The 26,597-nt window shown below is 49.3% G+C and overlaps 1 protein-coding gene across 1 annotated transcript; it reads right to left on the reverse strand.

Annotated features, from left to right (window-relative positions):
* Window positions 1–2,914: 2,914 nt before the first annotated feature.
* Window positions 2,915–24,320, reverse strand: Tk2 (thymidine kinase 2). The gene is made up of 10 exons (XM_038313026.1): window positions 24,176–24,320; window positions 23,475–23,512; window positions 20,656–20,730; window positions 18,456–18,509; window positions 16,367–16,456; window positions 14,562–14,635; window positions 8,120–8,208; window positions 7,515–7,594; window positions 5,426–5,506; window positions 2,915–4,591 (listed from the first exon to the last, which is right to left on the reverse strand). Exons 1-10 carry the CDS (start codon window positions 24,297–24,299, stop codon window positions 4,493–4,495), a joined length of 804 nt encoding a protein of 267 aa, XP_038168954.1. The 5' UTR covers window positions 24,300–24,320; the 3' UTR covers window positions 2,915–4,492.
* Between the last annotated feature and the right edge of the window lie 2,277 nt (window positions 24,321–26,597).

A 26,597-nucleotide genomic window follows, 5' to 3' on the forward strand; every position in this document is an offset into this window, starting at 1 on the left:
AGTAAGGCTACAGCTCACTATGGCCACCTCGTGCCACATCCACCGTCACCTGGTTAAGCCTGCATCTACTCCAACCAAGTCTGTATAGCTAGGGTATCACACGCACACTCATATGGCACCATTGGTCAACTCTCACCTCCTAGAGCTTCATACACATTTACTCAAATAGCCATACTAGTAGCCCTTGCATGCAGGGCTACCATCTGCACACCCTTGTGTTGCACACACTCACATAGCCCACACGCATGCCCAGGTGTTCCTATCTGCATCCTCTGATGCTAGCATGGTTGATCAGGGACTGGACATGAGCAAGAAGGCCACAGCTTTATCATCAGAGGGAGACGATCCAGTATCCTTTGTTCTGTTCTGCTGAGCTGAGTATTTCCCAAGCCCAAGCTAACTCTCTGGAGCCCAGGAGCCCTTTTCTAGGCAAGGCTAATGGACGTGAACTTGAAGGCTAGGCACACCTTGGCCTACAGGGCTGTAGCATAGTTGTGGCTGCCCAGGATATCACCAAGAAATCCCAGAGTGACCACCCTGTTATCACAGCCTCAGCCACAAAACTGCCACACCCAGCATGACACCCCAGGACCTGAGGAGTGACTGCAGGGTAGCATATCTATTGAAGGGGAGAGCTTGACCCCCTGACCATCACCTGACCATCACCCTCCCCTTTACTCAATTGCAAGAGGCATAAACGAATACTAACTGGTTCATGTAACTAAATTGTCAAGTGATAAATTAGACTTCTGGCATGGCAGATCCAGAAATTCCAAGGACATGGGTTGGTATATTGTCTCTCTGGACTCTGACTACCACATTGTCTCCATTCTGCCATTGGAAAAATGAACTGGTATGTATGAACTGGTGGTTCCTGACCCAAAATGAAGAGATACCCCCCTCCCTCTGCCAGAAAGCAAATATAAATATCTCACAGAAATCTGAATGGCCTGAACAGGACTCTCCTGGACCTCTAAGTGGCTGTGGCTGTGGGCAAGGCAAGGGGGTCTCTGAATATCTCTGTCCAGAGGACGTGTGCCACTCTAGGGAAGGTGAACCAGATAGTCTGTCCTGGGATGGGTTTTCTAAGAGGGGATGAGATAAAGAGGGCTATACAGACTCACAGAACACCAGGCTTTAGCCTGTATCCTCTACCCTACCCATCATCCTATGCACCGGGTTCAACCTACCACCCTACCCATTGGCCCTCTCCACCAAGCCCTACCCATCATGACTCTACCCACCAACCATTCCTCTCAGTGACTACCAACCACAGGCAGATGGTAACCACAAGGTGATGAGGACAAACGCCCAGGAAGGCAAGGCAGGGGATGATTGCTGACCATAGTCTGTAGCAGATGAAGTCAGAATCAACCTCCAGCTAGACTGAACTCACTAGGCAATATTATGAATTCATCCTGACTCTTACCCCCAAGGTTTCTCTTTTGGGGGGTGGGGAGGGGGCACTGTGCCCAGAGAGGCTCAGTTCCAATGTCCATCGTGCAAGGAAATAACCAGACTCCACGCTAAAGCCATTCTATGAGTTGTGGATGTGCAAGACCCACACAAGAAATACAGCCACCCACAGTTATTATACAGCTCTGCTTCTGAAGAGGAACAGACCTTTGGGCAAAGGCTAAGGCATGGATCTGTGATGTCACACAGGGCCTGAGGCTACAGTCCAGGGACCGTCTTCTCCCTCAGGACTATCTCACTGGGACTCTTGTCTCTTATCCTTCCAGCCCCTCCCTTTCTGAATTGTTCCTGAGTGTCTTGAGTTACTTACCTGAGATTAGGGGTCCAGCGTCAGGGCTGGTCCCTCTCCAGAGGGTGATCCAGCATAGAGCCCAACAGGGGTGAGTGAGACTTTAGAATAGAAAACCTGTAACAGTATGTAGTTCTCTTTTTAAAGAAAACTGTCCTTCCCCTGGTGCTATGCAGGAGATGGATGACAACTAAGTACCTGGCCTCAGCCCTGGAACCCTCTTCCCAGGCAGCACCTTTAACTAACTCCCCCTCCCTTAAAGGTCAAGGTCATAGGTTATACAGCGACCTTAGGAGCTGTTGAAAGCAAAGGTTCCCCAGTCTCTGGAGACCAAAGCCGTCCTTGACTATCCTGTGTCTCACCTCCCTGCTAATCCCCATTGTTCTCCCAAAGCTAAGTACATGGACAGCTAGTGAAAGCAGTTTCTCTCGAGGGCCCAGAAAACATAACTGGTTCTCTGGACAAGAAATATACCAGGCTGCAGCGGACAAATGTGGAGCCAGGCGTCAGACCAGAAAGCTGCCTTGAAGGAGCAGGACAGGTTCAAACAGAGAAGGCCAGAGAGGAACTTCAGGAACCATGCCTGGTGTTTTCACCCCCACCTCCTTTCCAATCCAGCCTCCCTTGGAGAACTAGAAGAGATGAGCGGACGGATGGGGTCCCAAGTGCTGGGAACTAAAATGCCTGCCTAGGTTGGAGGAAACAGTTAACTCCATAAGAAATCAAAAGTAAACAGGAGAAATACCTGAGAAGCAAGAAACTGAGTCTGCCGGTTTGTGAGGTCTGGGTTAGTGACAGGCCGCTCCAGCCTCCTCAAGAGCAAATAAATTTGCCTGGAGCCAAGGCACAAAAGAGAAAGACAGGAAGCCAAATGTGGTGATTGACGCCTGTCGTAAGACACCTGAGTGCATTCAGCACTCACGTGTAGGCCAGAAAATCAGTTCAAAAACAGCTTCAGCTCCATACTGAGTTTGAGGCCAGCCTAGCCTGAGTGATATGAAAACCTAATCTCAGCACCCAGAAGGCTGAGGCAAAAAGACTACTGAGAGGTCAAGGCCAGCCTGGGCTATGTAGGAAATGTGAAGCCAATCCGGGCTATACAGTAAGACTGATTCAAAAAAGAGAAGAAAATGAAAGAGAAAACTAACATCGGGGTTTAGATGTAGAATTTATTGGCTACCACAGAACAAAAAAAATCACATTTCTCTCCAAAACAAGTATTCTGATTGAGTAGAGGGGCAGGTGCTGGACTGTTCATTTGCAAAATCTGAAGATGCCCCCACGCCGGGACTGCTGGCACAAAGGTTCCTGCCTCTATCCCTGTTGGACTGCAAGTACCGATGGATGGTCCCCTTAGCTGCTATCCCTCGTACTACAGAAAGGGCCCAAGGAGGGATCATCAGCTGGAGTCTTGGCCCTCTCTGTGGCCAACTGGCATTCCGGGCACTTACAGAGAGGCGAGGCGGAGCAGGGCCATCTGCCACTCACTCGTCGGCAGCCCACCATGCTGAATTTCTCCAGAGTACATGGTAACCGTCCCGAGTCTGCATCGTCTTCTCCAGATGCACTCCACCACCTCCAGAGCATCAAGAGCAGCAAGACTGCAAATGCCTTCATTTTGCAAACCCTGACTTTGCAGTCCCACTCTCCCCAGAGGAATGGTATTTCTTTCTCTTGGTCTCGACTGGTTCAAGCAGCAGCTATACCTTTTGTGTGCAGTTATGGCCCAGCAAAGCTAAGGTATTTTCTGATCCACAGAGATGTCTTCATGCTCTGTGGGCCAAGACGTCCGCTCAGATGGAAACACACTTTAAGAGTTAAGGCCAACTATGTCTCTCTCCCTGGGGCACAAACACTCAGTAATTCCAAAGGCCCTGTTCTTCACACAAAGGATGGAGAGTGATAGAGACTTGGGAGCACAGCTCGCTGCCCTTGGCCTCATTCAGCACAGGGCAAAGTGTCCAAGTCCCAAAAGTCTTTTTTCTGACACAGAACGGCATGTAACTGGCAGCAGTCTGGGAAGGGCCTTCATCCTCAAAGACACTGGCACCATCCAAGGCCAATGCAGGATTCCCCTACGGACGCTGAGGGGTAGATGACAAAGGGGCAGAGGCTTCAGTTCCTTTGTGCCAGAAAACTCTGGGCTCTGGCCAAATAACAGAGGTGTGCCAAAGATTAGTCTCGTTGGTTCTCCTTGAAACTTGCCCAGGAGTTAAATGGGATGGAATCCATACTGCCAGCTCTTCTCACAAAGATGAAGGGTGTGGGGGCTAGAGCTCAGAGCAGCAGGGCTGAGGGGAACAGCTCAGGAGGAGGCAGCCTAAGCCAGGTGTCTGAATGGTGCCAGCTCCACTAGGCACTGGCTATGTGACCTTGAAAAGTCCCCACACCTCTCTGAGCTTTAAATCCTTGCCTAGGCTGGAGGAGGGCTCCTTGCCCCACTGGTGGCCTGACGCATAGCAGCTAAAACAACACCAGCATGTAGCAAGTGTTTTTCCAAAGGGCTTCAGCCTCAGGAAGCCACCAGGAGGGGCACCAGGGGGAATGTGTGCTGCAAGGATCTGACGACAATAGCCATTGTCCCATAATGGAAAAACCATAAAGAAAATAGATCTGAGCATGTAACAGACCTCCTGAGAGTAGACGCTTCCAAAGGCTCCTAACAGCTACCTTGGCCCTGCTGGGCTATTCCTGGCACAGTCTTCTAGACTGCAGCCATGTCCAGTCCTACGGGCCATGCTTCCAATTCTCTGGAGTTAATATCCGGGACCGGTTTTGTTCAAAGAGTTCTAACATTTTCTCCAAGTCGTGGTCTGCCTCAATCACCTGGAAATAAAGCAAATAGGTCACAGGCTGCACTGAGTGACTCCTTCCTCCCTGGGGAAGTGCAAGAGGCTAAAAGGCCACAAGGATCAAAACCACATCGCTCCAAGCTCCAGGACTCTACGCTCTCTGCTGAATTTTCACCCAAGCGTCCATCCCAGTATCAGTGCCTTTTCTCTTCACTGGAGCCGGGTGTCGGGGCTGTGCTGGGAATGAAGCCAGGGGACCAAACATCTAGAAAGCCTTCTGACCCCTTGATAGTTCCCTAACCCCCTCAGGTTTTCTTTTCACAGGGAAAGAAAACAAACTCTGAACATTCCCACAGTGCAAATGTCCCTTGCTGCAGCCTTGCCACCTGCTTCTCAGGGCCAGAGTATCTATGTGGCCCACAGCCTAAGGCCATAAACAAAAGCTCAGGATCCCCTACTGGACATGTGACTGCTTCAAGTAGTAGCTGCCTGCCTGCCTAAGGAAGCAGGAGCAGTGATAGGGAGGACACTGTCACTCCAATGCGCAGGCGGCAGCGTGGCACTCCACACCCTCAGCACCTCCTGAGCAGTCGCTGACAGGCCTTCTGAAGACAACGAGTCACCTAACCATCAGAATGGGCTCTGTGTCACCCACCAGCAAAGCAGGTCCAGAGGCAGCTCAGGTACTGGATGTGTGGGTGACATGTTACTAAAGTAACCAGTCTTTTCTCAAGTCTGAGCAAGTCCCTCTGAGATCTGTCCAGAAACGGGGCAGAGAGAGAAAGAGCTCTTTTCCATGGAATGGGTGGCATTCTCTGGGCTTTCTCCCCATAGAAAAGTCTCCATTCCTGGAGAGACACTGACTTACCAGAACAGGGGCTGCAGCCGGGAAAAGGCTACCAGTGACCAGCCACTCCTCATAGAGGCGGTGAACAGCTCTGAGGTATTCCTGCCACAGAAACACAAAGGCTGTGGCGAGTGGGAAGGGAGAAAAGCCCACCCACCAAGGGTCTCATGGGTCTACTAGGCAGGTCAGAATTCTCAAGGACTATTAGAAAGTGAATGAACAAAGGACCCTTTTCAACATGGCTGTATGAAAAGCCTATGGCTTAAGTGGCCAGTGCATCCCCAACCACCCACTGGCCTTCCCTAGTAGAGTGTTAAAGGTACACCTCCCACCCGGCACCTCCCGTTTCTTGCCACATCTCTAGTGAGAGACCTAGGTCCACCATGAAGAGCTGCCAATGATAGGTGTCCCAGCACTGAGCGCCACTATACCTTCCGGCTGGCTTATCACCAAGAGGACTGAATCAAACCTCTCCCCTTACTCAGCTCTCCCTGTCGACCACTCATTACAGAGACTGTCCAGTCCGTAAGGACCACTCCTGTGGGCAGCACAAGGGAGAGGAGACAGAGGCCTCCAAGCCATTGTTACTTCCATGCTGGGAAGCCCAGCCCACTTACACTCTCAAGCATTCAGCCTGTGTATGCTAGCTGCCCGGGCACCTCCGCCAGCAACCTCTGCCTCCATCCTAGAAGCTGGCCTACAAACCATGCTGTCGCCTCTCATAGCCACTGGAGGCAAGCTTGTCCTAAAGACCTTGTCAAAACCATTAGTTCGGGAAACCTTGTCTCGAAAAACCAAAAAAAAAAAAAAACAAAAAACAAAACAAAAAAACGAGGCTAGCCTGGTCTACAAGAGCTAGTTCCAGGACAGGCACCAAAAGCCACAGAGAAACCCTGTCTCGAAAAACCAAAAAAAAAAAAAAACCATTAGTTCAACCCCTTGGACAATGGCTTGGAAGGACTCCAGACATGACATTTCTTGGGGACATCTGAGTTGTTGACAGCCCAGCCTAGGCTGTGGCTGTGGCTGGGCCAAGGCAAAACCCAGCTGGGATTTAGGTATTAGACAGGCCTTTCTGGACCCCCAGCCCAGCCAGTCTTGAGTCCAGAGCAGCATGCTGTCCCAAAAGAGCTTGCCAAGCCCTGTCTGTCCTTCAAGGGCAGCCGTACACATAAGGTGTGCAGTCCGACGTTACCCAAGCAACTCCTAGGTGCCCGGCCAGGAAACATGTTGAAGGACAGAGGAAGTAAGACCAATCTAAAAGAGTTCACAATGTAAAGGAAATTGGGAACAAACACTGTCAGCGTGCTGTCCTGCAGGCTGTCACTGTAAGAGGCCTAGGGGCAAGAGAAGGGCAGTGGAAGGAAGGTGGGGGAAGTGACATCACAGCTAAAGAGGAACTCCTGTACAAAGGCAAATGTGCATATCCATGCTGTGTGTGTGTGTGTGTCTGTGTGTGTGAAGACAAACTACTGTACAAGGGCAAATGTGCATATCATATCTATGGTGTGTGTGTGTGTGTATGTATGTATGTGTGCATGTGTGTGAAGACAAACTACTGTACAATGGCAAATGTGCATATCTATGCTGTGTGTGTGTGTGTGTGTGTGTGTGTGTGTGTGTGTCTGTGTGTGTGTGTGCACGTGTATGAAGACAAACTACTGTACAAGGGCAAATGTGCATATCCATGGTGTGTGTGTGTGTCTGTGTGTGTATGTGTGCACGTCACGTGTGTGAAGACAAACTACTGTACAAGGGCAAATGTGCATATCCATGGTGTGTGTGTGTGTCTGTGTGTGTATGTGTGCACGTGTGTGAAGACAAACTACTGTACAAGGGCAAATGTGCATATCCATGGTGTGTGTGTGCATGCGTGTGTGCATGTGTGTACATGCATGTGTTCCTCTAATCATGGGTGTGCTGAAGCCTGAGTCAGGAACCACAGGAAACAGAGCAGCGTGGCACCCACAAGGACTCCAAAGCCACAGAGGAAACTAGAGTTTGCCCTCGGCTCTACTTCCTACATTTTGCTATAGATAACCTTGATGATGTTATGGTGGGCAAGGAGGGGAGGGCTAGCAGAAGAGGGGAAGTGATTCTAGCCTCTTACCAGCGGAATGACTTTCTCCTCTTCCCTGCACCTCATCTTTAATCTCTGGTAGCAGATTTCAGGAGTGGTTCGGAGATAAACTGAGATTTAAAAACACAAGTGGCTCTGACTGCTGTGCTCCTGGTGAGAGCAAAGACAAGGACAACACGAGGGCTGGGTGGAGAGGCTATTAGCAATAGCAGGAGCCCTGGCCCAAGCCTGCTCAGTCTCCACTAGCCCCTGTGGACCTAACTGGAGTCTCCTGTACAAAGAGACCCTCAGCCCCCAATCCCCTTTCCACTGCCATGTCCTCAACCCCACGGGACCATCATGAAGCCTAGAGGAGTTCCATTCCTAGACAGGGTCCGGGAAGCCATTGGCATCAGTCCCTCCCACACAACACAGAAAAGTCATCAGATCAGAACATATCAGGGGCCTGGACATAGTTGGCCCAGGGGAAGAAAGTTTAAGGAACCATGGCCAGAGTTCCTTCACAGGGAGAAGAAATTCTGTTTGCCTTTGGGAAACTGTGAGGGAGGAAGAATCATGATGGTGGAACCTCACAAACAGACCCCAGCTGTACCCAGGGGATCCTCCAGGGAAGGGACAGGGAGAGTCTGCCTTACCTATCAGATCAATGGAGACATCAATGTTCCTGATGATCCAATCAAACCACTCAGACAGAATCACATAGTCAACCTCGGGCATCTTCCCGCTGCAAGGAGAATGCAGAGGTTTTTATTTAGCCATGTGCTGTGTCATTTCCCCAGAGGACCCAGGGGTGGCTTCTCTTTGCAAGGGCACCGCCGAGAGCACACTGCACAAATGATGACCACGTAGTACTGGCAAGTCCCTGAGCATGTGTCTGATCTTCCACCACCATGCGGCTGGCCATAGTACTGACTGATGGAGAATGCTTTTGGAATTGACTCCAAGCAGATTAGAGCACTTTAGTCTGTCCTCTGAGCATGGAGAAATCATTCAATTGGGAGTGGATCAGAGAGTCATTTTCACTCCCAGAACTTGTTTTCTATGAAAATACTCAAGGATGCTCGCCATACGCTGTTCAGCATGAGAAAGGAAGTCATGGTCTATCCCTGAGGCAGGAAAGCACACGGTAGTGAAGGATGGTGTGGTCAAGTAATACACAGAAAGACTCTGGAAAAGACTCCAAACCTGATGCTCAAAGAACACAGGAGATTAAGCTGTACACACATGCTCCAAACACATAAAGGAAGTATATGTCCACACATTTTGACATGACTAGAAAGAAATACACCAAAATCTTCACAGTGCTTTTCTCTGAGTTGTGGAAGTGCTGAACTACATCTGTAGACTTTTCCCTTTGCTCTTCTCAAATCTGAACACCACACGAGTACTCAAAACAAGAATGGGGTGTGGTATTATTATGTATCTTAAATGTTAAAACTTAAAAAGCAAAGCTGGGGGTGGCTCAGTAAATAAGTGCTCGCTCTGCAAGCATGAGAGCCTGAGTACAATTTCCCATGGGGGCGGAGGGAGGCATGACCCTGTGTGCCTATAAACCCAGCAATGAGGTGCAGAGACGGACAGAGTGCCCTGAGCAGCTGGTCTACCCAAAAGGCAAGCTTTGGTTCAGTCAAAGACCCTATCTCAAGAGAATGAGCAGAAAATGATAGAGAGGGACACTTACATATAATAAGTACGTGTGTGAGCAAGCACACACACACACACACACACACACACACACACGAGAGGGGGCAAAGAAAGAGAAGACCTGGCTTCTATTTATGGCATTCTTGGGCCATCCTCTACCCAGAGAGGACGCAAACAAAGACAAGAGTGATCACAGCTAGAGGGTGCAGACCAGAAAATAATCAGGGAACTTGCAGAAGCTCAAGCCAGTCCTCTTCCTGCTGTCTGCCAATCGGGATGTAGAACTCTCAGCTCCTTCTCCAGCACCATGTCTGCCTGCACACTGTGAGGCTTCCTGTCATGATAATGGACTAAACCTCTGTAACTGTAAGCTGGCCCTAATTAAATGTATTTTTATAAAAGTTGCCATGGTCACGGTGCCTTATCACAGCAATAAAACTCTAAGACAACTACCACTGCTGGACTGACTGGACCACAGCCTGTAAGCTATTCTAATAAATCCTATCTGTGGGGGAGGGGGTGGAAGGAGGAAGAGAGGGAGGGAAGGAGGAAAAGGAGTGAGGGAGGAAGAGACTCATTCTATAAATTCCGTTCCTGGCTAATACACATTGCAGAGGGGACTCTAGAATCGAACACAAGCACCAAGTAAAGACTGTGCCCAGGAGTTGGTGAGGTGTGGGGACAGCTGGGGACCTCCTGCCAGTCCCTTCTCTATCTTCTGAAGTCACCCATGACTTATTCATGGCCATTCCACAGGCTCTAGTGCTTCCAAAAAACCTGGTCCTACCCTGAACTTTAGGGAGGCCCAGTGGGTTTACTGGAAAAAACTCTTCAGTTTCATGGGTTCTGGGAACCAAGTCGAGCCAATCTAGTGCAGGGCAAGTCCCTACCACAGGGACCCAACCTGGACCAACGAGACAGAAGAGTCTGGAAGGATATACTTTCATAACTATTTTGTCATTGTAACAGTTCCTAGTGAGAAAAGGAGTAAGTAGGGCAGCGTGGGAAATACAGAGTCAGAGCCAGAGTGTGCTGGGGAATTTTAGGTCGACTTGACACAGGCTAGAGTCATCTGAAAGGAGGGACCTCTATTGAGAAAATGCCTCCGTAAGATCCAGCTGTAGGGCGTTTTCTCAATTAGTGATTGATTGGGGAGGGTCCAGACATTGTAGGTGGTTCCATCCCTGGGCTGGCAGTTGTTGGTTCTATTAGCAAGTGGACTGAGCAAGCCATGGGGAGCAAGCCAGGAAGCAGCACTCCTCCGTGGCCTCTGCATCAGCTCCTGCCTCCAGGTCCCTGCCTTCAATGATTTCGATGATGAACTGTTATACAGAACTGAGAATGAAATAAACTCTTTCTTCCCCAAGTTGCTTTGGGTCCTGGTGTCCATCACAGCAATAGTGACCCTAACCAAAACACAGAGACCCAATCACCTCATCATGGGAGCCAGCGACAGTTCCACAGTTCTGTGTACCATGTTTCTATTTAGCTCAGCTGGAAGTACCTGATGCTCCAGAAACAAAATCACAGGCTGTGTGCTGTGGCACCTGCCTGTTAGCCTAGCACTTAAAAAGCCAAGGCAGGAGCATCTCATGATTAACACCAACCTGGGCTACATAAAACTTCAAAGATCCAGACTAGCCTAGGCTGCATAATGAGACACATTACAACAAACCTGATACTTCACTATATCGTTTCCTGTTGTTCTGACAGGGCCTTATGGAACCAGTTCCAGGCCCAGTCTCACGCTCAGTCCCTCTGTTAATTGTGGGGCTAACCTGGATCCCAGTGTTTCTGTGGCCTAACCACCTCAGGGGAGGTGGGAGGACCTGCCTGTTGTTCCCATGTGCCGGGCAAGTCAATGCCACGTCCCCAGCTGAGCCTCACTCCCTTCCTGTATTCCTGTCCTTGAGAAAGGAGGACCAGGCAGTGTGCTAAAATCTTTGCAGTCAATGTCTCCGCCCACGGGGCTTACTACCCAACGGCCTGTGTGGCCTCTTCAGTCTTAGGATGCTTCCGCACCGCCTTCAGCTTGGCATTGCAGCCCAGTGCCCACAGTTTCAGAAATTCCTGTTTCTGAGGCTCACATAAAACCCGATCTTCCTCTTCCACGATTTACACAAAGCTCTCAGGCTGCTGTTGGCATAATTGCGCTCACTCTGCCTCCCACCCTCACTGGAAGAGGTGGGCTTCTCCTTTGGGGTGCTCTTCACTTCTTCAAGGCCTCAAAGGCAAGAACACTTAGAAATTTTGCTTTGAGAAGATGCAGAACCCCAATGCAAATCTGTGGGCTTTTCCAAAAATGCAAAACTTCAATTACAGACTGCAAAGCCAGGTCCCCACCCCCAGGTCCTCAGGAAAGGATCCAAGGATTCCTAGGGAAACGATCAACCCAGCACTGCCACATCAGTCATGAGTAGACCCCATCTGTGGAAGGGCTTCTCACCACCACCATATTAGCAAGCCTCTCCCTTGGGCATCTCAGGAAGTGGGGAAACACAAACTTCTGGCCTACAGTTGATCCCCATACATGTCAATACCCAACTGAGCTCCCACAGGTAAGAACCTAGTTCTACATTACATGAGGAGCCGGGCAGCTGGGATGAATAAGCAGCCTCCTTGTAACAAAACTTTTCTCCATCAAAACAGGAAGCCTTTGGCTGACAGCTGCCCCACTTTCTGCCTGGAAATAAACCTAGGAACCTTTACAACAAAGAGAGTGCAAAACCCCAACCAGCAAACCAGAGGCAGCATCTGTGAAGGAACCACAGGCTGGGCGCGGGAAAGAGGAAATCTTGCACCATAAACCCTTAGTCCTAAGGACAATTCTCAGAACTCAATCTTTTTTCCATAACAGAGGTCTACTCCCCAGGGAAGGGCCAAGGCAAAGGAATAGTGGACTCCTTCAATACGCAGTGGCTGGCATTTGCTGGACCTCATTCCTTACATCATGCTCCTCGACCAGAAGATGGCTGACAAATCCAGAGATTCCCAGGCCCGGTCCAGCAGGACTAAGGAGACTTGTGTGTCAGTAGGATGTCCAGGAAGAGATGGGGAGGCACAGCAGACTCAACCACACAATACATGGCAGCTCGGGACCATCAGGAGCACTGCCTTCTGAGAAATATGTGTATGAAAGAGGGCAGGCACTAAGGAACAAGTTGGCTAGAGACCAAAACCATCTACCAAGAGTGAACAAGCAGTAAGCAAGGCCCTCCCAACTTGTTTAGATTAGGGCAGTAAAGAGCAGACTGTGTCTGCCTTCAAAAGGCATAAGATCCATCTGGGGACAAGTAACAGCAATGAAATCATCATGTTAAGTTGAACCACATGAAACTGCCACTTTTATATATTAAAATTAGACAAATGTTAACAATGCTAATAAATGTCTTAAATACTACAAAGGAAATCATTATTAAAAGTAGCAAGGGGAGGAAGGGCAGTGTAGCTTAGTGGTAAAGTATTTGTCTGGTATATACAACAACCTGGGTTTGATCCACAGCACTACACAAAAAGCAAAACCAAGGAGCCTCTACCCATTTATACAAGATGGTCAAGGACCTGGGGAGATGGCTCAGCAATTAGGAGTAAACGTTCTTGCAGAAGACAGGTTTTGACTCCCAACACCCAAATGGCGGCTCACAGCTGTTCACAGCTCTGGTCCAAGGGGATCTAATGCCTTGTTCTGACCTCTGTAGGCACCACAAATAGACACATATAAAAAATAAAAATAAATAAATTGTTTTAAAAAGAGAGAGGTGGTCAGGAAGGGCTGGGGCGGACCAATAAGGACAGATGTGGATGGGAGGGAGGGCTCTGGGGAGCCAGGAACGTCCTGCACAGTATCAGGACCAGCTCTCAGGAGGCGTCCACAGCACTGGGAGCTCAGAGCAGGAAGAGGTGGTTAGAACAGGGCACTGACAAGGACAGGGAACCAGGAAAGAGCTCAGGAAGAGCTGAAACTTCAGACTTTAGTCTGCAAACCATTTCCTCCAAGACCGTCAAATCATCAGTAACCTAAGTACAGAAATGTAGCCCCCCCCCCCCGGGCTGGAGAGATGGCTCAGAGGGTAAGAGCACTGGCTGTTTTTCCAGAGGTCCCGAGTTCAATTCCCAGCAACCACATGGTGACTCACAACCATCTGTAATGAGATCTGGTGCCTTCCTTGCCAGCAGTATATTGTATGCTTAATAAATAAATAAATCTTAAAAAGAAAGAAAGAAATGTAGTTCCTCCCCACCCCACCCCCCACATACACACTTGAGGCGAACGCACTGGATGGTCCCCTAGAAGCCTTCTAACTATCTAAAGACTGCGCCCATGAGGACAGAAGCCAGCTCGGAGTGAAAAGTCACAAACTGCATAAACACTGGGCAGGCTGATACTCTAGTCATCCCAAATCTTCATCCTCCCAGTAGCCTTGCACTGTGCCGTGGAATTCCCAGGCCCTCTCGCCTGGGGACCTGCCATGGGCTCCTGTGAGCACAGGAGTATCAGCAAGGGTGGAGCAGCTTTGCACGTGCTGGTGTATTTCCACTGGGACTTTTGCTCTGTGTATCTACAGGAGACGAAAAGACCCATGCTTGCTCCTGGTCCCAAAGGGGATGACAGACAAGAGGAAGAGAAATGCCCTGCCCTGGTTACCCTAGCCAAGCCCATTCCCAGACATTTTGCTAAGCCCAGCAAAGGTAAAGGAGCCACCTGGAGGACCTCCCAAGTGATCTGGCAAAAAAAGGAGGGTTGGCTATCACTACTGGGTTTTGTGGTTATTTGTTATATAATATTATAAAGCAACAGAAACTCATCGATACTGTTGGTACTCTCTATCAGGGGAACAGGCAAACTCCAACATCAGTGGTATAAGGCTGGGGAGATAGCTCTGTCAGTAAAGTGTCTGTGTAAGCATGAGGACCCACGTTCAACTCCCAGATCCCATGTAAAAAGCTCAGGCATGATGGTAACTGCTTGCAAACCCAGCACTGGGCAGTAGAAACAGGCAGATCCCCAGCCAGCCTAGCCTACTCAGTAATAACCAAGCCAGTGAGCGGCCCTGTCTCAAAAAGCAAGGCAGAGGACCAGAGAGACGGCTCAATGATTGAGAATGTCTATCACCACTGCAAAGGACCTGGTGGGTTCCCAGCACCCAAATGGTGGCTCACAACTATCTGTAACCCCAGTTTCAGGCAGCCCAACACCCTTTCCTGACCTCTGTGAATACTAGGGACACACATGGTTCACATATATACATGTAAGCAAAAAACCACTCATACACTCATAGAATTAAATAAATCTAAAAAACATTAAAGCAATATAGATAGCTACTGAGGCCCAACACCCAAGGTTGGCCTTTGGCCTCCACACCTGCACGCGCACACACACATACACACACAATCAGAGGTTTCATAAATGATGGACTATACAAACTACAGTACCTTCTATACAGGTTTTCTACAAAAATGTATCTTGCGCTGTAAATTGACCTTTCCATCAACCGTACAGGCGACACCTAAAGGAATGGAAAAAGTGATTTACTCTCAGGTGAAGCAGAGGAGGCTTCAGGGAGCCCTGAAACCGTGCCCCACCCCTCTCGCCCTCGCCTGTGTCCCTCCCATCTTTGCTGACCATCAGGCTGTGAGGAGAGGACAACAGGATGGCAGAAGGCAAATGTGCCATGAGGCTCACTGTGCCTCACCCTGACCTGACCCATGCTGGAGTTTAGAGGACAAAGGACAGCAAAGGTGGCGGGGGGGAGGGGGGGGCGGGGGTGCTGCCAGCAGCGCTGCTGCACCTCTGTCACAGGAGGGGAGACTCAGCTAGGATATGGACGTGCTAGCAAAGCTGCCAAGTACTGTCCAATTGGCGCCATCTGGTGAGTGGAGCCCTGAGACGGGAACTTGTTTACTTGAGGACCAGAGTGTCTGGGGCAACCCCAGAAGGCTAGGGTTGGGGAGGCATTCTGGAGACTCTGCCTGCAGAAACTGGGCAGTTCTCTGCCCAGCAGGGAAGAGGATGACTGGACATCACCTTTCTGCAAGTTGCTCACACCCTTCATGGATCACTCTTCCCTTCAGCTACAACACCCTTTGGGAAGCAGGACGGACTTCTACCCTGACACCTGTGGACAGACACAGTGTGGCCCGCAGCAGCACAGGTACATTCAGACCTACAGCCCACTCTTTGCCCACCTGTCTGCCGCCCAGGATCTGTGCATCCGTCGTTCCTTCTGTCCTTTCGCTACATGCTGTTCCTACCGTTCTTTGTCTGTTTTTTTCTGGCTCCCTCTTCAGTCACCCTCTCTCCTGCTCAGTCCAATCAGCTCTGTCTCTGCCTCCTTAGCAGGTGTCAGGTGTATCCCATAATATTCACATCATAAGATATAACTCAGACTGCCCACTTAGGCAAGGCAGAGCAAACCAGGGGTAACGATGCTAACGGCGGGTGCTCTGCTCTCTATCACTGAAGGAAACATCTGAGGAAGGAGAAACTCATATTCATCCAAAGATTTTATTTACATCTATCAATTTGAAAAGACTGATGTCAACAGAAGAATGGTAACTGAAGTTATAGGTAACCAGACTTGGCTCCAGCTGCTTGGCCTAGTGACGATGCCAATGTCTTGCATCCTACATGGAAAGGCTCTGGCTGTGTGTAAAGCTTTGCCCACAGGTGTCACTCATGGTCCCCCTTGCCACCTCATCTCCTAAGACACTCTGCTCCTGCTGTCACAAGGGCCTCAGCGGCCCCTCCTGTCCTGCCTCCACACCTGGCTGAACAGCGCTAGCCATCTGTGACCCAAGGTGAATCAGATTCTTTCAAGAATGTGAAAGCCAGACCCCACAACGGTTTGATCAACAGTTCTCAAACAAGTCAACAAAACATGCATTCAAGAGTCCTGGACAGCTGGATAAAGCACAAACTGCGAGACCTCAGCCCTAGATTTTCTGACTCAGTAGATCTGGAGAGGGGCCAGGACATGTGCATCCTAAGAAGTCCCCAGGTAACAGTGCTGCTGCACCCTGGTTAGATGTTTCTAAGTCTATCGGGGGTCAGATGACAGATACACGAGCTCGGGAGGCATCAGGACAGCTACCTGTGAGGACAGAGACTGGCTGTAGTCAGAGAAGACTGTATAGCATGAAATCCCAACAAATTTTGTCGGGAGACTTCCCTCTCAGACAACATCCTGAACTTGAAGGATGCTTTGTTTGATAAGTTTGGAAGTTAGGTCTGTCTGTACCTGAGGACGAGTGTGCTGGTCCAGCATGGTGAGCTGCACGTAGGTCTGCAGTGTGAGGCCCCATCGACTGGCATTGTGGTACATTAGACCCTGCAGAACAAAAAACAAGGCACTTTGCATCCAAGTGGCAAATGCAGGCTCCTGAAAGTCATCTCAGGAAACCTACACGGGCAAGGCTGGGGCCAGAGGTGGAATCAGGACAGATGAAGGGCTCTCAGAACACGGTGACAGAGACACTTGTGAATGCAGTTACAACAGCCAGACAGGGACGTGCTGTGCTCCCCAAGAAAGAAGCACTCAGATGTTCACAGAGTTGACTTTGAGTTTCCCTGTGGTCTGCTCTCCATCCAGCACTCAAAGTGAGCTTGTTAATGTCTCTCTCGGCTCCAAACCTTCTAGGGACTTTGCATTATATTCAAATCAAATCCAAACCCCCATCCTGGTCCACCGGCCTAGAAATCCGCTGCCATCCTCTTGTCTCTTACCCTTCTTCCTCTGGCCAATCAGCTTATAGCCACATGTACCTCCTTGGTGTTCTGCAAACATGCCAAGCAGGGCCTTTGAACCTGCCTCTTTATTCTTCCTCCAGATGTCTGCAGGACTCCCTCTCTCACGCGTAGGTCTCTACAGATGTTACCTTATAGAGAAGCGTTCTCCTATTACCCCACGTAAAACAGAGGCCAGCCTGCAATCATTCTGTCACCTACAGACACACTTGGTCTCCAGTCGGCTCACTAAGAACCCTCTGCTCTTCCTTCTGCAGTGTGTTATAGAGTCATCAAAAAAGATGCTTCCTTTGGACTCCCATCTTAAGCTTTATGTGGCACATAAGGAAAAATAAATCAGCCTTTGATCACTCAACAGTCACCAAATCCCTAAGGACAAAATTAGAGGAAATCTGCCCAAGCTCTTTTTTTTTTTTGGTTTTTCGAGACAGGGTTTCTCTGTAGCTTTGGAGCCTGTCCTGGAACTAGCTCTTGTAGACCAGGCTGGTCCAAGCTCTTTCTATACTAGACACATCTCTCCTGGGCTGAAGAGCGCCGTGCAAGGCATGAAATGAAGAAGGCGCAGGTTAGTTGATTCTGTGGGTTCTCTCTGAAAAGTTTTTGCAATCTCGTGTTGTCTAGATCCCTCTGGCTCTTACAATCCTTCCTCCCCCTCTGCCTCAGGATTCTCAGAGCTTCACGTAAGATTTGGCTGTAGGTCCCTGCATCTGTTTCCATCCGTTGCTGGGTGAAGCCTCTCTGATGACAATTCACCCACATTCAGCCATCCCATTCTTCTATCTAACTGTCCCTTCCATCCCCACACTGATATTAGTGCCAGGGGACCAGAGGCTTCACATTGCTCAGTGCCCTTGCATGAAGAGCAGTGTCTGCCACATAGAAGGTATGTGATGAGTGCTCGCTGACTGAGCAAGCAGACACAAAAGGCTGGGCAGTGTGCCTACGTCCTAGCAAACAGCAGCAAGCACAGTAGACGCAGTGCTGCTGCTGTGAAACCGAGTCTGATGAACTCCAGGAGGTACCTGTCAGAGGGCTGCAAGGCACTGCTACAACTACAGTTGTCTAGCTGGAAGACACTAAGCGCCCCTAGAACATGGGATGGAGCCCAGACCCAAGACCCCTTTCTTCATCCCCTCTGCTAGTGTCTGCTTTCTGTCCATCGTTTTCAAGCAGGCCGCACGGGGCTTTCTGAGCGGAGGAGAGAGAAGAAGCACATGCACATCCCTGGCGTCCAGGCCCTCCTTGGGAAGGAAGATAGGTGGCTTCAGGGTAAACAACAGGGGATCCATTACTAGATAAAAAAGCCCAAAGCCAAATCAGAGGCTCATCTAGAAACATGATGACCTAGAACTAGGTTCAAGGAAAGCTGAGCCACTCAGAATTGCTAAAGACAGCTGACAAGATTCCTGGTTTTGTGCACACCCACCCAGGCCTTGGAAATCTCTGACTTCCTATTCTCCTTTCTTGTGAATCTGCTAACAGTGAAGACAAAAAGCGGGTGTGCTTGGACTCAGGTTCCAGCATCGCCATTCCTAGGTACTCACAGGGAAGCTGGCAGTTTGCACAAGAAGCAAAACACTCACCAGGGGATTGTGGCCTCGGACATTTCTCCACTTGAGCACAGGCTCCATTAACACCTGCGAGGAAAGAAAACACACTAACAGCGCGCCAAGTTTAGAAGACAGACAGACGGGCAGGCACTACTGTCTGGGTGCCAAGGGTGGGCCAAATGAGCTAGGCCACAGCTTCCTCTAGGTGGGGTCTTCCTGTGACTTCCAGAAGGGACCCGTAAATAAGTGAGAACCAGCTCAGTCTGCAGTGGGGCGGGCTTACCAAGGTCAGCCAAGCTCTTCCCAGCTTGGAGACAAACAAGGGGGGGCATCCCTGGAGTTCACAGCCTGAGCTGGAACCTGGCCCCCATGTGCACTACTTTATGGGTCAGGGCTTTCTACAGGCACAGGTCCAATTACATGAACATAGAAATTGACATACAGGAAGAAATTCATTAGCAAAATTGGCTCATGTAATTATGGAGGCTAAGAAGTCTGCCTAGAGACAGGTTGTCTAAAGCTGGGATCCCAGGGATGCAAGCAGCACAGCTCAATCTAAATCCAAAGCCTGAAAACCAGGGAAGCTATTGGTGTAATGTTAGGTTTGAGGCCGAAACCGTGAGACCTGGGGCTAAGTCCCAAAGTCCCAAGGCTGGGAAGCCTGAAGTTTTGATGTCCCACAGCAGGAAGAAGAGGAAGGAAATTCTTTTCTTTCCTTTTTTGTTCTATCCAGGCACTGTAGCCAATTATAAGTCCTCATGCATATTCCCTACTTAATAAGGCCACCAACTGACATATCAGTCTCCCCTGGAAACACCCTCTAAACGCGTGCAGAAATCACGCTTCAGTAGTCCTCTGGCCTCCTTATTCACGGGGGTGTGCGCAAGATCACCAGTGCATGCCTGAAGCATCAAAACAGCAAGCCAGGTACCTGCTGTCTCTCTCCTATGCTAGACAGAGGGACAATTCACACAGGACAGAGCAAGATTGCATGAGGTTTCACTGGGCACATCCTACTACAACGCATAATTTAAATTTTATGAATTGTTTAAATCTAGAATGTTCTATTTAATAGTTTTAGCTCCTGGTTGACCTTGGGTAACTGAAACCATATCTGAGGGTGGGAGGCTGCTGTAATCTTTCAGTCAGGCTGCTACCTAAAATTAACTATCACCCCATATAAATTTTAAATGCCGATTATCTTTGCTTTCCTCCTCTCAACAGAGGTAATAATGCCGACCTCAGAGAGGTTATGCATTAAGCATGGAATCAATTAAGCAATACCATAAACACTTAACATGGTGCATTGGATGGAGATTAGCTTTCGCTGCTGCTTCTGTTGTTAATTGGCCCCAAGGTCGATAGTGAGAACATAAGCACTTTGCAAGTTCTACTGAGAGGGTCACTACTCAAGACAAGGGCTGTGACCCTCCGCGCTGGTCTGATGATTGATGAGACATCAGCCAACACTGACAGCGACTATTAACTGCCATGAGAGGACACAGCACCAAACCTGCAAAGAGGAAATATACTTGGGGGGAAACTGGCAAACCTCCCAAGTATCCTTGCCCAATGGAGCCAAACAACGCACACTTAATTTTCCCAGTAATAAGTTATAACAGCTCATGCAAAATGCTGTCTACCAGGGAAGCTGGCCTAGACATGGGAGTTCAGGGATGTCAAAGGTACACATTAGGACCTTGACGTTCAGCCACAGATGTTCCTCTAGTTACAATGAGGCTATGTCCTCCCCTGAAAACAGAGCAGGCTGAAAATGCATTAACTATACTAATCTGCTGGGTATCACGGTACATCACAGTACAGCGTCTACTGAATGCATTCTGCTTTGGCAGCACTGCATAGCAAAAAGTTAAATAAATAAATAAATACAATCCAAGGTTGACAAATCATGACTTGAGAACTATCTGAGGTCCAAATTGAGAATGTTGTGATAAATAAATGCCCCAATCCCAAGGACTTAGTATGAAACATACAATGTAAGCAGTTCATTTATCACATTAACACTGACTTCCTGTTGACACACTAATATCTGGGGTGTATCAGAGTGCTCTTTTTGCTCCACTCCACGAGGCTATTAAAAACGCTAGCTCGCACGTATGGACTGCACTGGCTGCTGGCAGCATCCTTCTGTTTGACAGGGCTATCTGTGCCCTGCATAACTTATCCCACGGAGGCATTTCAGGTTTCTTCCAGCCCAGTGTGGGTGCCATACCTCGACATCTGCTGTATTGGAGAAGAACTCCAGGCATGTTGTCTTCCCACTTGCAATATTGCCCTCCACACAAACCTGGCAGAAGAAGGATGTGCATTAGGGATGGAAATCAAGCACCCAGATGAACAGGAGGGAACCACTAGGTTAGGGTAAACAGCCCACTTGGTCCAGTCTAGGAATCCCCCCAAGGTCCCACTCAGCAGTTACAGAAAAAGCGTCCCCTGTCCTGCCCTCTACTGAAAACCCAGGCAACCCATCCACACCAGAGCCAGTCCCTCTCTTTTTGTTAACAAGCTGGGAGTCGACCCCAGAGCCTCACACATGCCGATCAAGCTGTCTACCACTGAACTACATCCTCAGCCAGACCCTACGTCCCCTCCCCTGATATCACCTGAGCCCACACACAGCTTGTCTGCCCAGTCCAGTCCTGAGCCCTTCCCTTCAGACTGCAGTACATCAGCTACAAAAATGACTCTGTAGCCCAAGTCTTATCAATGACTCTGAGGTTGAGAAGCATGTGTTTGGTGTCTAGGATACAACCCGCTGACTTGTATGGAGAAGCCGCTCTCAATCACCTACTGGTATCAGCAAAGGAGAGAAGGAAAAAATAGGAGCAGAGACTTTTACCACAGGTGCGCAGCCTCTGCCACTATGTTTAACCTCCCCAGACGCTGGGAAGGGGATCCAAATGTTTTTCACAGAACAGAAAACTGAAACTCGCAAAGGGGGTTCAATAAGGGAAACCAGACTGAGCCTACACCCAAGGCATGATGGCTGTCACCTAGGGAGGCATGCCCAACAATTCTAAGGCTCGGCCTGGCACTCCCGGTGATACAGACCGAGTGGTGTTGGCTCCAGCAGACCACAAGAGGTGCACAGTTTAGCATAAGACAAACTGGTCCTTAAGAACATTCTTACACATCCTCTGGGTCACTCAGAGAAGTGCATACTCTATCAGATAGTGGTCTATATCTTCACACACAGGCTGGAAGTACCCACGGATATGTGGTGACTTGCCAAGGTAGTCATCTGGCAGGTGGATGGAATTTACACCCAAGGCCAACAGGTCCCTTCTCGGGACCTTAGGTGGCACCTATCACAACTGGCCACCACACCCAATGTAAAACTCTCCCTAGTAAATACACTGTTGATTGGCAGCAAAGGCCTCCAGCCTTGAACCTAGCAAGTACCCAGAAATGGACCATGACACTTCCCACAGATGCCAGGCCACCCTCTAATCCCAGGTCCATGCCAGTTCATCCCTTTAGGACCCAGAGTAAATACAAAATGAACCCGAGGTAGTAGGGAGCAGGCAAGAAGAAACTCCTCCACTGGGCCTTCTGTTACTGTTCCCCAGAAACTATTTTTCCTCTCCCCTCGACACCCAAAAGGAGCTCCAGTGGACATCACTCTGCACCTGATGCTTCTTTCCTGCTCATTACAGGGACTCCAATGCTTCAGAGAGCATTCGAAACCACTTACCCCAACCCCACCAGAAAACCCTAGAAAAATGGTAAATGTAGACCTCATATGTGCTCAGCCAGCACCCGACCCGCTCCCCTAATCCTTTACAATACAGCAAGCAATATATAAATAGGAACACAAAAGGAAAAAACGTCAGGCAAAGGAAGACTGCTATTTTCATTTGTTTGTTTGTTTATTTAAACGAGAGCTCACTCTGTAGAGACTCGCCTAGAACTTGTAATCCCCGTGCGACAGCCTTCTGAGTAGGATTATAGGCATAAGCCACCACACCCAGCCCAGGCCCTACTTTTATGGATGTACGATGTGTGGGCAAGTACATGCACTCACAAATGTGCACCCAGAAAGCAGGCTTCAGGTACCCTCCTCTATCATTCTCCACCTTAGCTTCTGAAGCAAGGTCTCTCTGAAACTGGACCATATCAAACAGCCACACTATGGCCAGTGAATCCCTGGGAGTTTCCTGTCCCTGCTTCCCAGTGCCGGATGGCAGGCACATGCCTTGCTTTTTATGCAAGGGCTGGGGTCCCCACGCTTACACAACAAGCACTTTTCCCACTGAGTACGCCCCTCCCCAAGTCTCTGCCTGGGTCCCTTTTGTTTGTTTGTTTTGTTTTTCGAGACAGGGTTTCTTTATGCAGCCCTGGTTATCCTGGAACTCACTCTGTAGACCAGGCTGGCCTCAAATTCAGAGATCTGCCTGCCTCTGCCTTCCGAGTACTGGGATTAAAGGCGTGCGCCACCACCTCCTGTGCCTAGGTCCTTCTTAAAGTGATGTCTAAAAACATTTTATTAGGGGTGTATGCCCACAGGAAAACATTTAAGTCATCACATAGAAAATATCACCCATAATTTCAATGCAAAGATACAAACACCATTTCCTTTTGGCCTGTTTCCCACATGAGCCTTTCACCTGCTTTCTGAAGGCCTACTATGTGTCTAGCAATTCATAAGCCAAACCTAGTCCCAAGCTCACAAGGCAGGGTAGGAAAGAATGGAACAGGATTACAAAAACAGGAGGGCGTGCTGTCAAAGCACATGGGCAGCAAAGTCTGCGCCCGTGCCACAACTCCACTGCCCTCCAGAGGCCGAGTCCAGTCTCCAGCCATACCTGACAAGGATGCCCACCTACCCCAAGTCTTAGTCTTACCTCCTGCTCGCTAAGCACACGCTACTAATTGAAATCTGCCCCTACTCTCATCCTCGCTTTTTAGTTATTCAGAGATGGATAGCGTCTCGTGCTTGTTTCTTCACTGTGGACACATAACGCTTCCCTCTCCCGCTCAAAGATGAAGACATTCTTATACACTGCAGAAGGCAAGCAAAGAGGAACTTACCACTGCTTTTTTCTCTTTATCATTTTCTCTGTCTTTATCTAAAAAAGAAAGAAAATCCATGTCTCAATTATTCACTCTTCTCTGTGCTAATCTGATAAATAACCACAGTCATCTTTAGATTTGCTTCTTCTCGACTTAAAAAATGTTTACCATTCTCGGGACCCTCTATTGTTGGGTCTTGTATGTGATACCGTGCGCCATTTGGGCTTGCTTACTTTCCTTCCTTCGCTTGGTATATTCTACTTTCCGTTTTCCCCTGTATCGTGTGCCTAGGATCTCCACACTGGACACAAGGAATGACCTACACTCCGAAGGGCGGCTGGTGGGCTTAGGCTGTCTGTTCTCTAGGCCAAGGCTGGCAACACTGCCAACCCCCGGGCAGCAGCCTGAGGACAATGCTCCATTTCGGAAGAGGAGGAGCCGCACTGCCAGCAAGAGTGGGAGAAAGTCAGAAGCCTGAACCCGCCCTCTAGGTCAGCAGGCACCAGCATTCACAGAGAGCAGGTTAAAGGCAGCTCCGCCCCATCTCCTCCCAAGGCCTAAAGAATCTGACCAGGAAACCGGACGGACGAGAAGCGGCGCTGGAGCCCCAAGAGCGGGTCCACACAGTTCCTTAGGGCACCTGGGAAGTCCGGTGATTTGCAGAGGAGGGGGAGGGGACCAGCGTCGCATCTACGAGGCGGCACAAAACTACTAGTTACCCGGAGGCCAGGCGCGGTGAGGTGCCCACAGCGGCCCGGTGCCCGAAACGAGGTTCCCGGGGCTTCCGGGACTTGCGCTACGCAGCGACCGGGCAGCCCAGGCACGTAGGGGCCTCAGCAGCATAGCCCCTTGTTGATGAGCTAGCCCGACTTCCTTCCGCTGCGCAATAGAGCCCCGCCCCACCCCTCTCCCGGCCGCGCCCCTTAAAAGGGTACTCGCGTTTTTTCTCCTTCTAGGTTAGACGGGAGAGATTCAAAGTGAAGATTACACAGTTTACAGTCAGTAGAATGCATCCCTTACCTAACTAGAATTAGAGAATGGATGGATAATAATGCCAGGAGCTGACATTAGCATGTCAGATTATTTCATTGATTGCCGGCTCCATCCACACCTGGCACGTGCCTACTAGGGTTGTCCTGTATTTTCCTTCTAAGAATTCTGCAGGAAGACGTTGTCATTCCCATTTCCCAAGCGCGTCCTAGAAGAACTGGCCTTGCTTCAAAGGACCCTAGGTTTAATCCCCTTCATCACAAGAAGCAGAGTGAAGAATGTAAGAAGAGCAGGGAAGCAAGCCCTTGTTTCCCAAGCTCACAGTCGTTGACCTTGCCAACATTGGGACTATAATGTTGACCCCTCGGGAAGACACAACCAATATCTTCACTGAATGGACACAAAAGGATAAGAAGAAAGCATGAAACAACCCTCACTTGTAAACAGGTAGCAAAAATAAGCCTTAATTAGGTGCAGCTTGCATCTGTCCCAGACCAATAAGCCCCACTGTCACCACCTTGTATGTGACAGTTACAATGTGTGGGTAAAGCTTCCCACTTCTTCCAGGTTGCAAGATGTTGTCATCTTGGACGACAGTTTCAATTTTTGTCTTACTCTTTAGATCTGTCCCCAGAAGCCATCACCCTAACTGGACTTCCTGTTTACTTGCTAGGCACCTAGCAAAGGCAACTAGAATCTTGAAAATCAAAGTCAGCGGGGTTTTTTTTGTGAGTGTGTTGGGGTGAGGTTGTTGGTAACTGTTTGTTGATCAGATTCAGCAGAATGAACTGGTCTTAGTTGGGCAGGGTCCAGTGAGGGAAAATGGACTGGGGTGGTGTGCTGGTTCATTCTTTTTTTTTTTTTTTTTTTTTTTGGTTTTTCGAGACAGGGTTTCTCCTGGTTTATTCTTATCAACTCAACACAAACTCCTAGGAAGAGGGAGCCTCCATTGAGAAACTGACTGCATCAGACTGGCCTGTGGGCATGGTCTGTGGGGCATCTTCTTGTTGCTAATTGATGAAGGAGGGGTTTGGGGCAGCTGGGCCTGAGGTGTTTGTGAAAGAGGAAGCCAGTAAACATCTTTAGTTCCTGTGTGGTGTCTGCTTCAGTTTCTGCCTCCAGATTCCAGCCTTGCACTCCTGCTTTGTCTTCCCTTGGCGATAGGCTGTAGGCTGTAAGTCCAATAACCCTTTCTTTCCCCAGTTGCGTTTGGTCAGAGTTTGTTTTATCACAGTAAGAGAGGCAAAGGAGGACAAGCGATGGCGCAATTATACAAATCACATTAGCGACACATACTTAAAAATGCCCCAGCATGGTGTCGTCCTGCCTGCGCTGGAGCTCCTTACAAACCGAAGGCTCTTCTAGCGGTGGGACAACTAACAGCAGCGGGAGGCAAGAGTACTCCAGAGATGGACTTGCAACTCTAGAGCAACGCCAGACTAGGAGGACCAGACCTTAAGTTTAGGCTACATAGAAGTCTATAGCTATTGAAGCGGGGCCCCAGTCTGGGAACTCTGCAGGAAAAGAAGCAGACAGATCCTTGCTTTGTAGACTTTCTATTTTTATTTTAACTGATACATATTTACAAGGTACCATGTGGTGTTTCGTTACTTGTGCACATTGTGTAATATTCATATCAAGGTAACTCTATGTCTTTTTGGAATAATTTGTGCTGAAAGAATTCAGATTTCTTTCTTGTAGCTTTTAATCTTAAATAAAGCAATACATTCTGGTTACCCATAGTCTATTAGAACACCGGAACCTCTTTCTCCTAAATCTAACTTATTGACAGTGAGTCAACGTTCTCCGGCGGGATATGCTTGTAATCTAGCCGAGCTACCAAAAAAAAAAAAAAAATGCAGAGGAATAACGGGACGCTCTAGACAAGGTGGCCAAGGGAAACCCTAAGGAGGTGGCATTTGAGATGTTCAAAGGACAAGGAGGCGGGGCTGCCATTCTTGGGTCTTCCTCCCTCTACTCCAACAGTGCTTCTCCACAAAAGAAGCTCCTGGACAGAGAGCAGTGGTGGCGCTGGCCCTGGTGAGAAGTGCACACCTGCACGCTCCACGTCTGCGCCCCGGAGTTTTAGAGACGAGAGGGCGGAGCAAGAGCCGGCGGCCTGCACTAGTGCGCACGCGCGGGGCCGGGACT

This window comes from Arvicola amphibius, chromosome 15, assembly GCF_903992535.2.
Source record: "Arvicola amphibius chromosome 15, mArvAmp1.2, whole genome shotgun sequence".
Lineage (NCBI taxonomy): Eukaryota > Metazoa > Chordata > Mammalia > Rodentia > Cricetidae > Arvicola > Arvicola amphibius.

Coding starts and splice junctions, on each gene's coding strand:
- Tk2 (XM_038313026.1), bottom strand. CDS start 24,299: ATGCTGCTGAGGCCCCTACGTGCCTGGGCTGCCCGGTCGCTGCGTAGC. Junction 23,513..24,175: donor TCACCGCGCCTGGCCTCCGG/GTAACTAGTAGT, acceptor TTTCTTTTTTAG/ATAAAGACAGAGAAAATGAT. Junction 20,731..23,474: donor ATAAAGAGAAAAAAGCAGTG/GTAAGTTCCTCT, acceptor TTCTTCTGCCAG/GTTTGTGTGGAGGGCAATAT.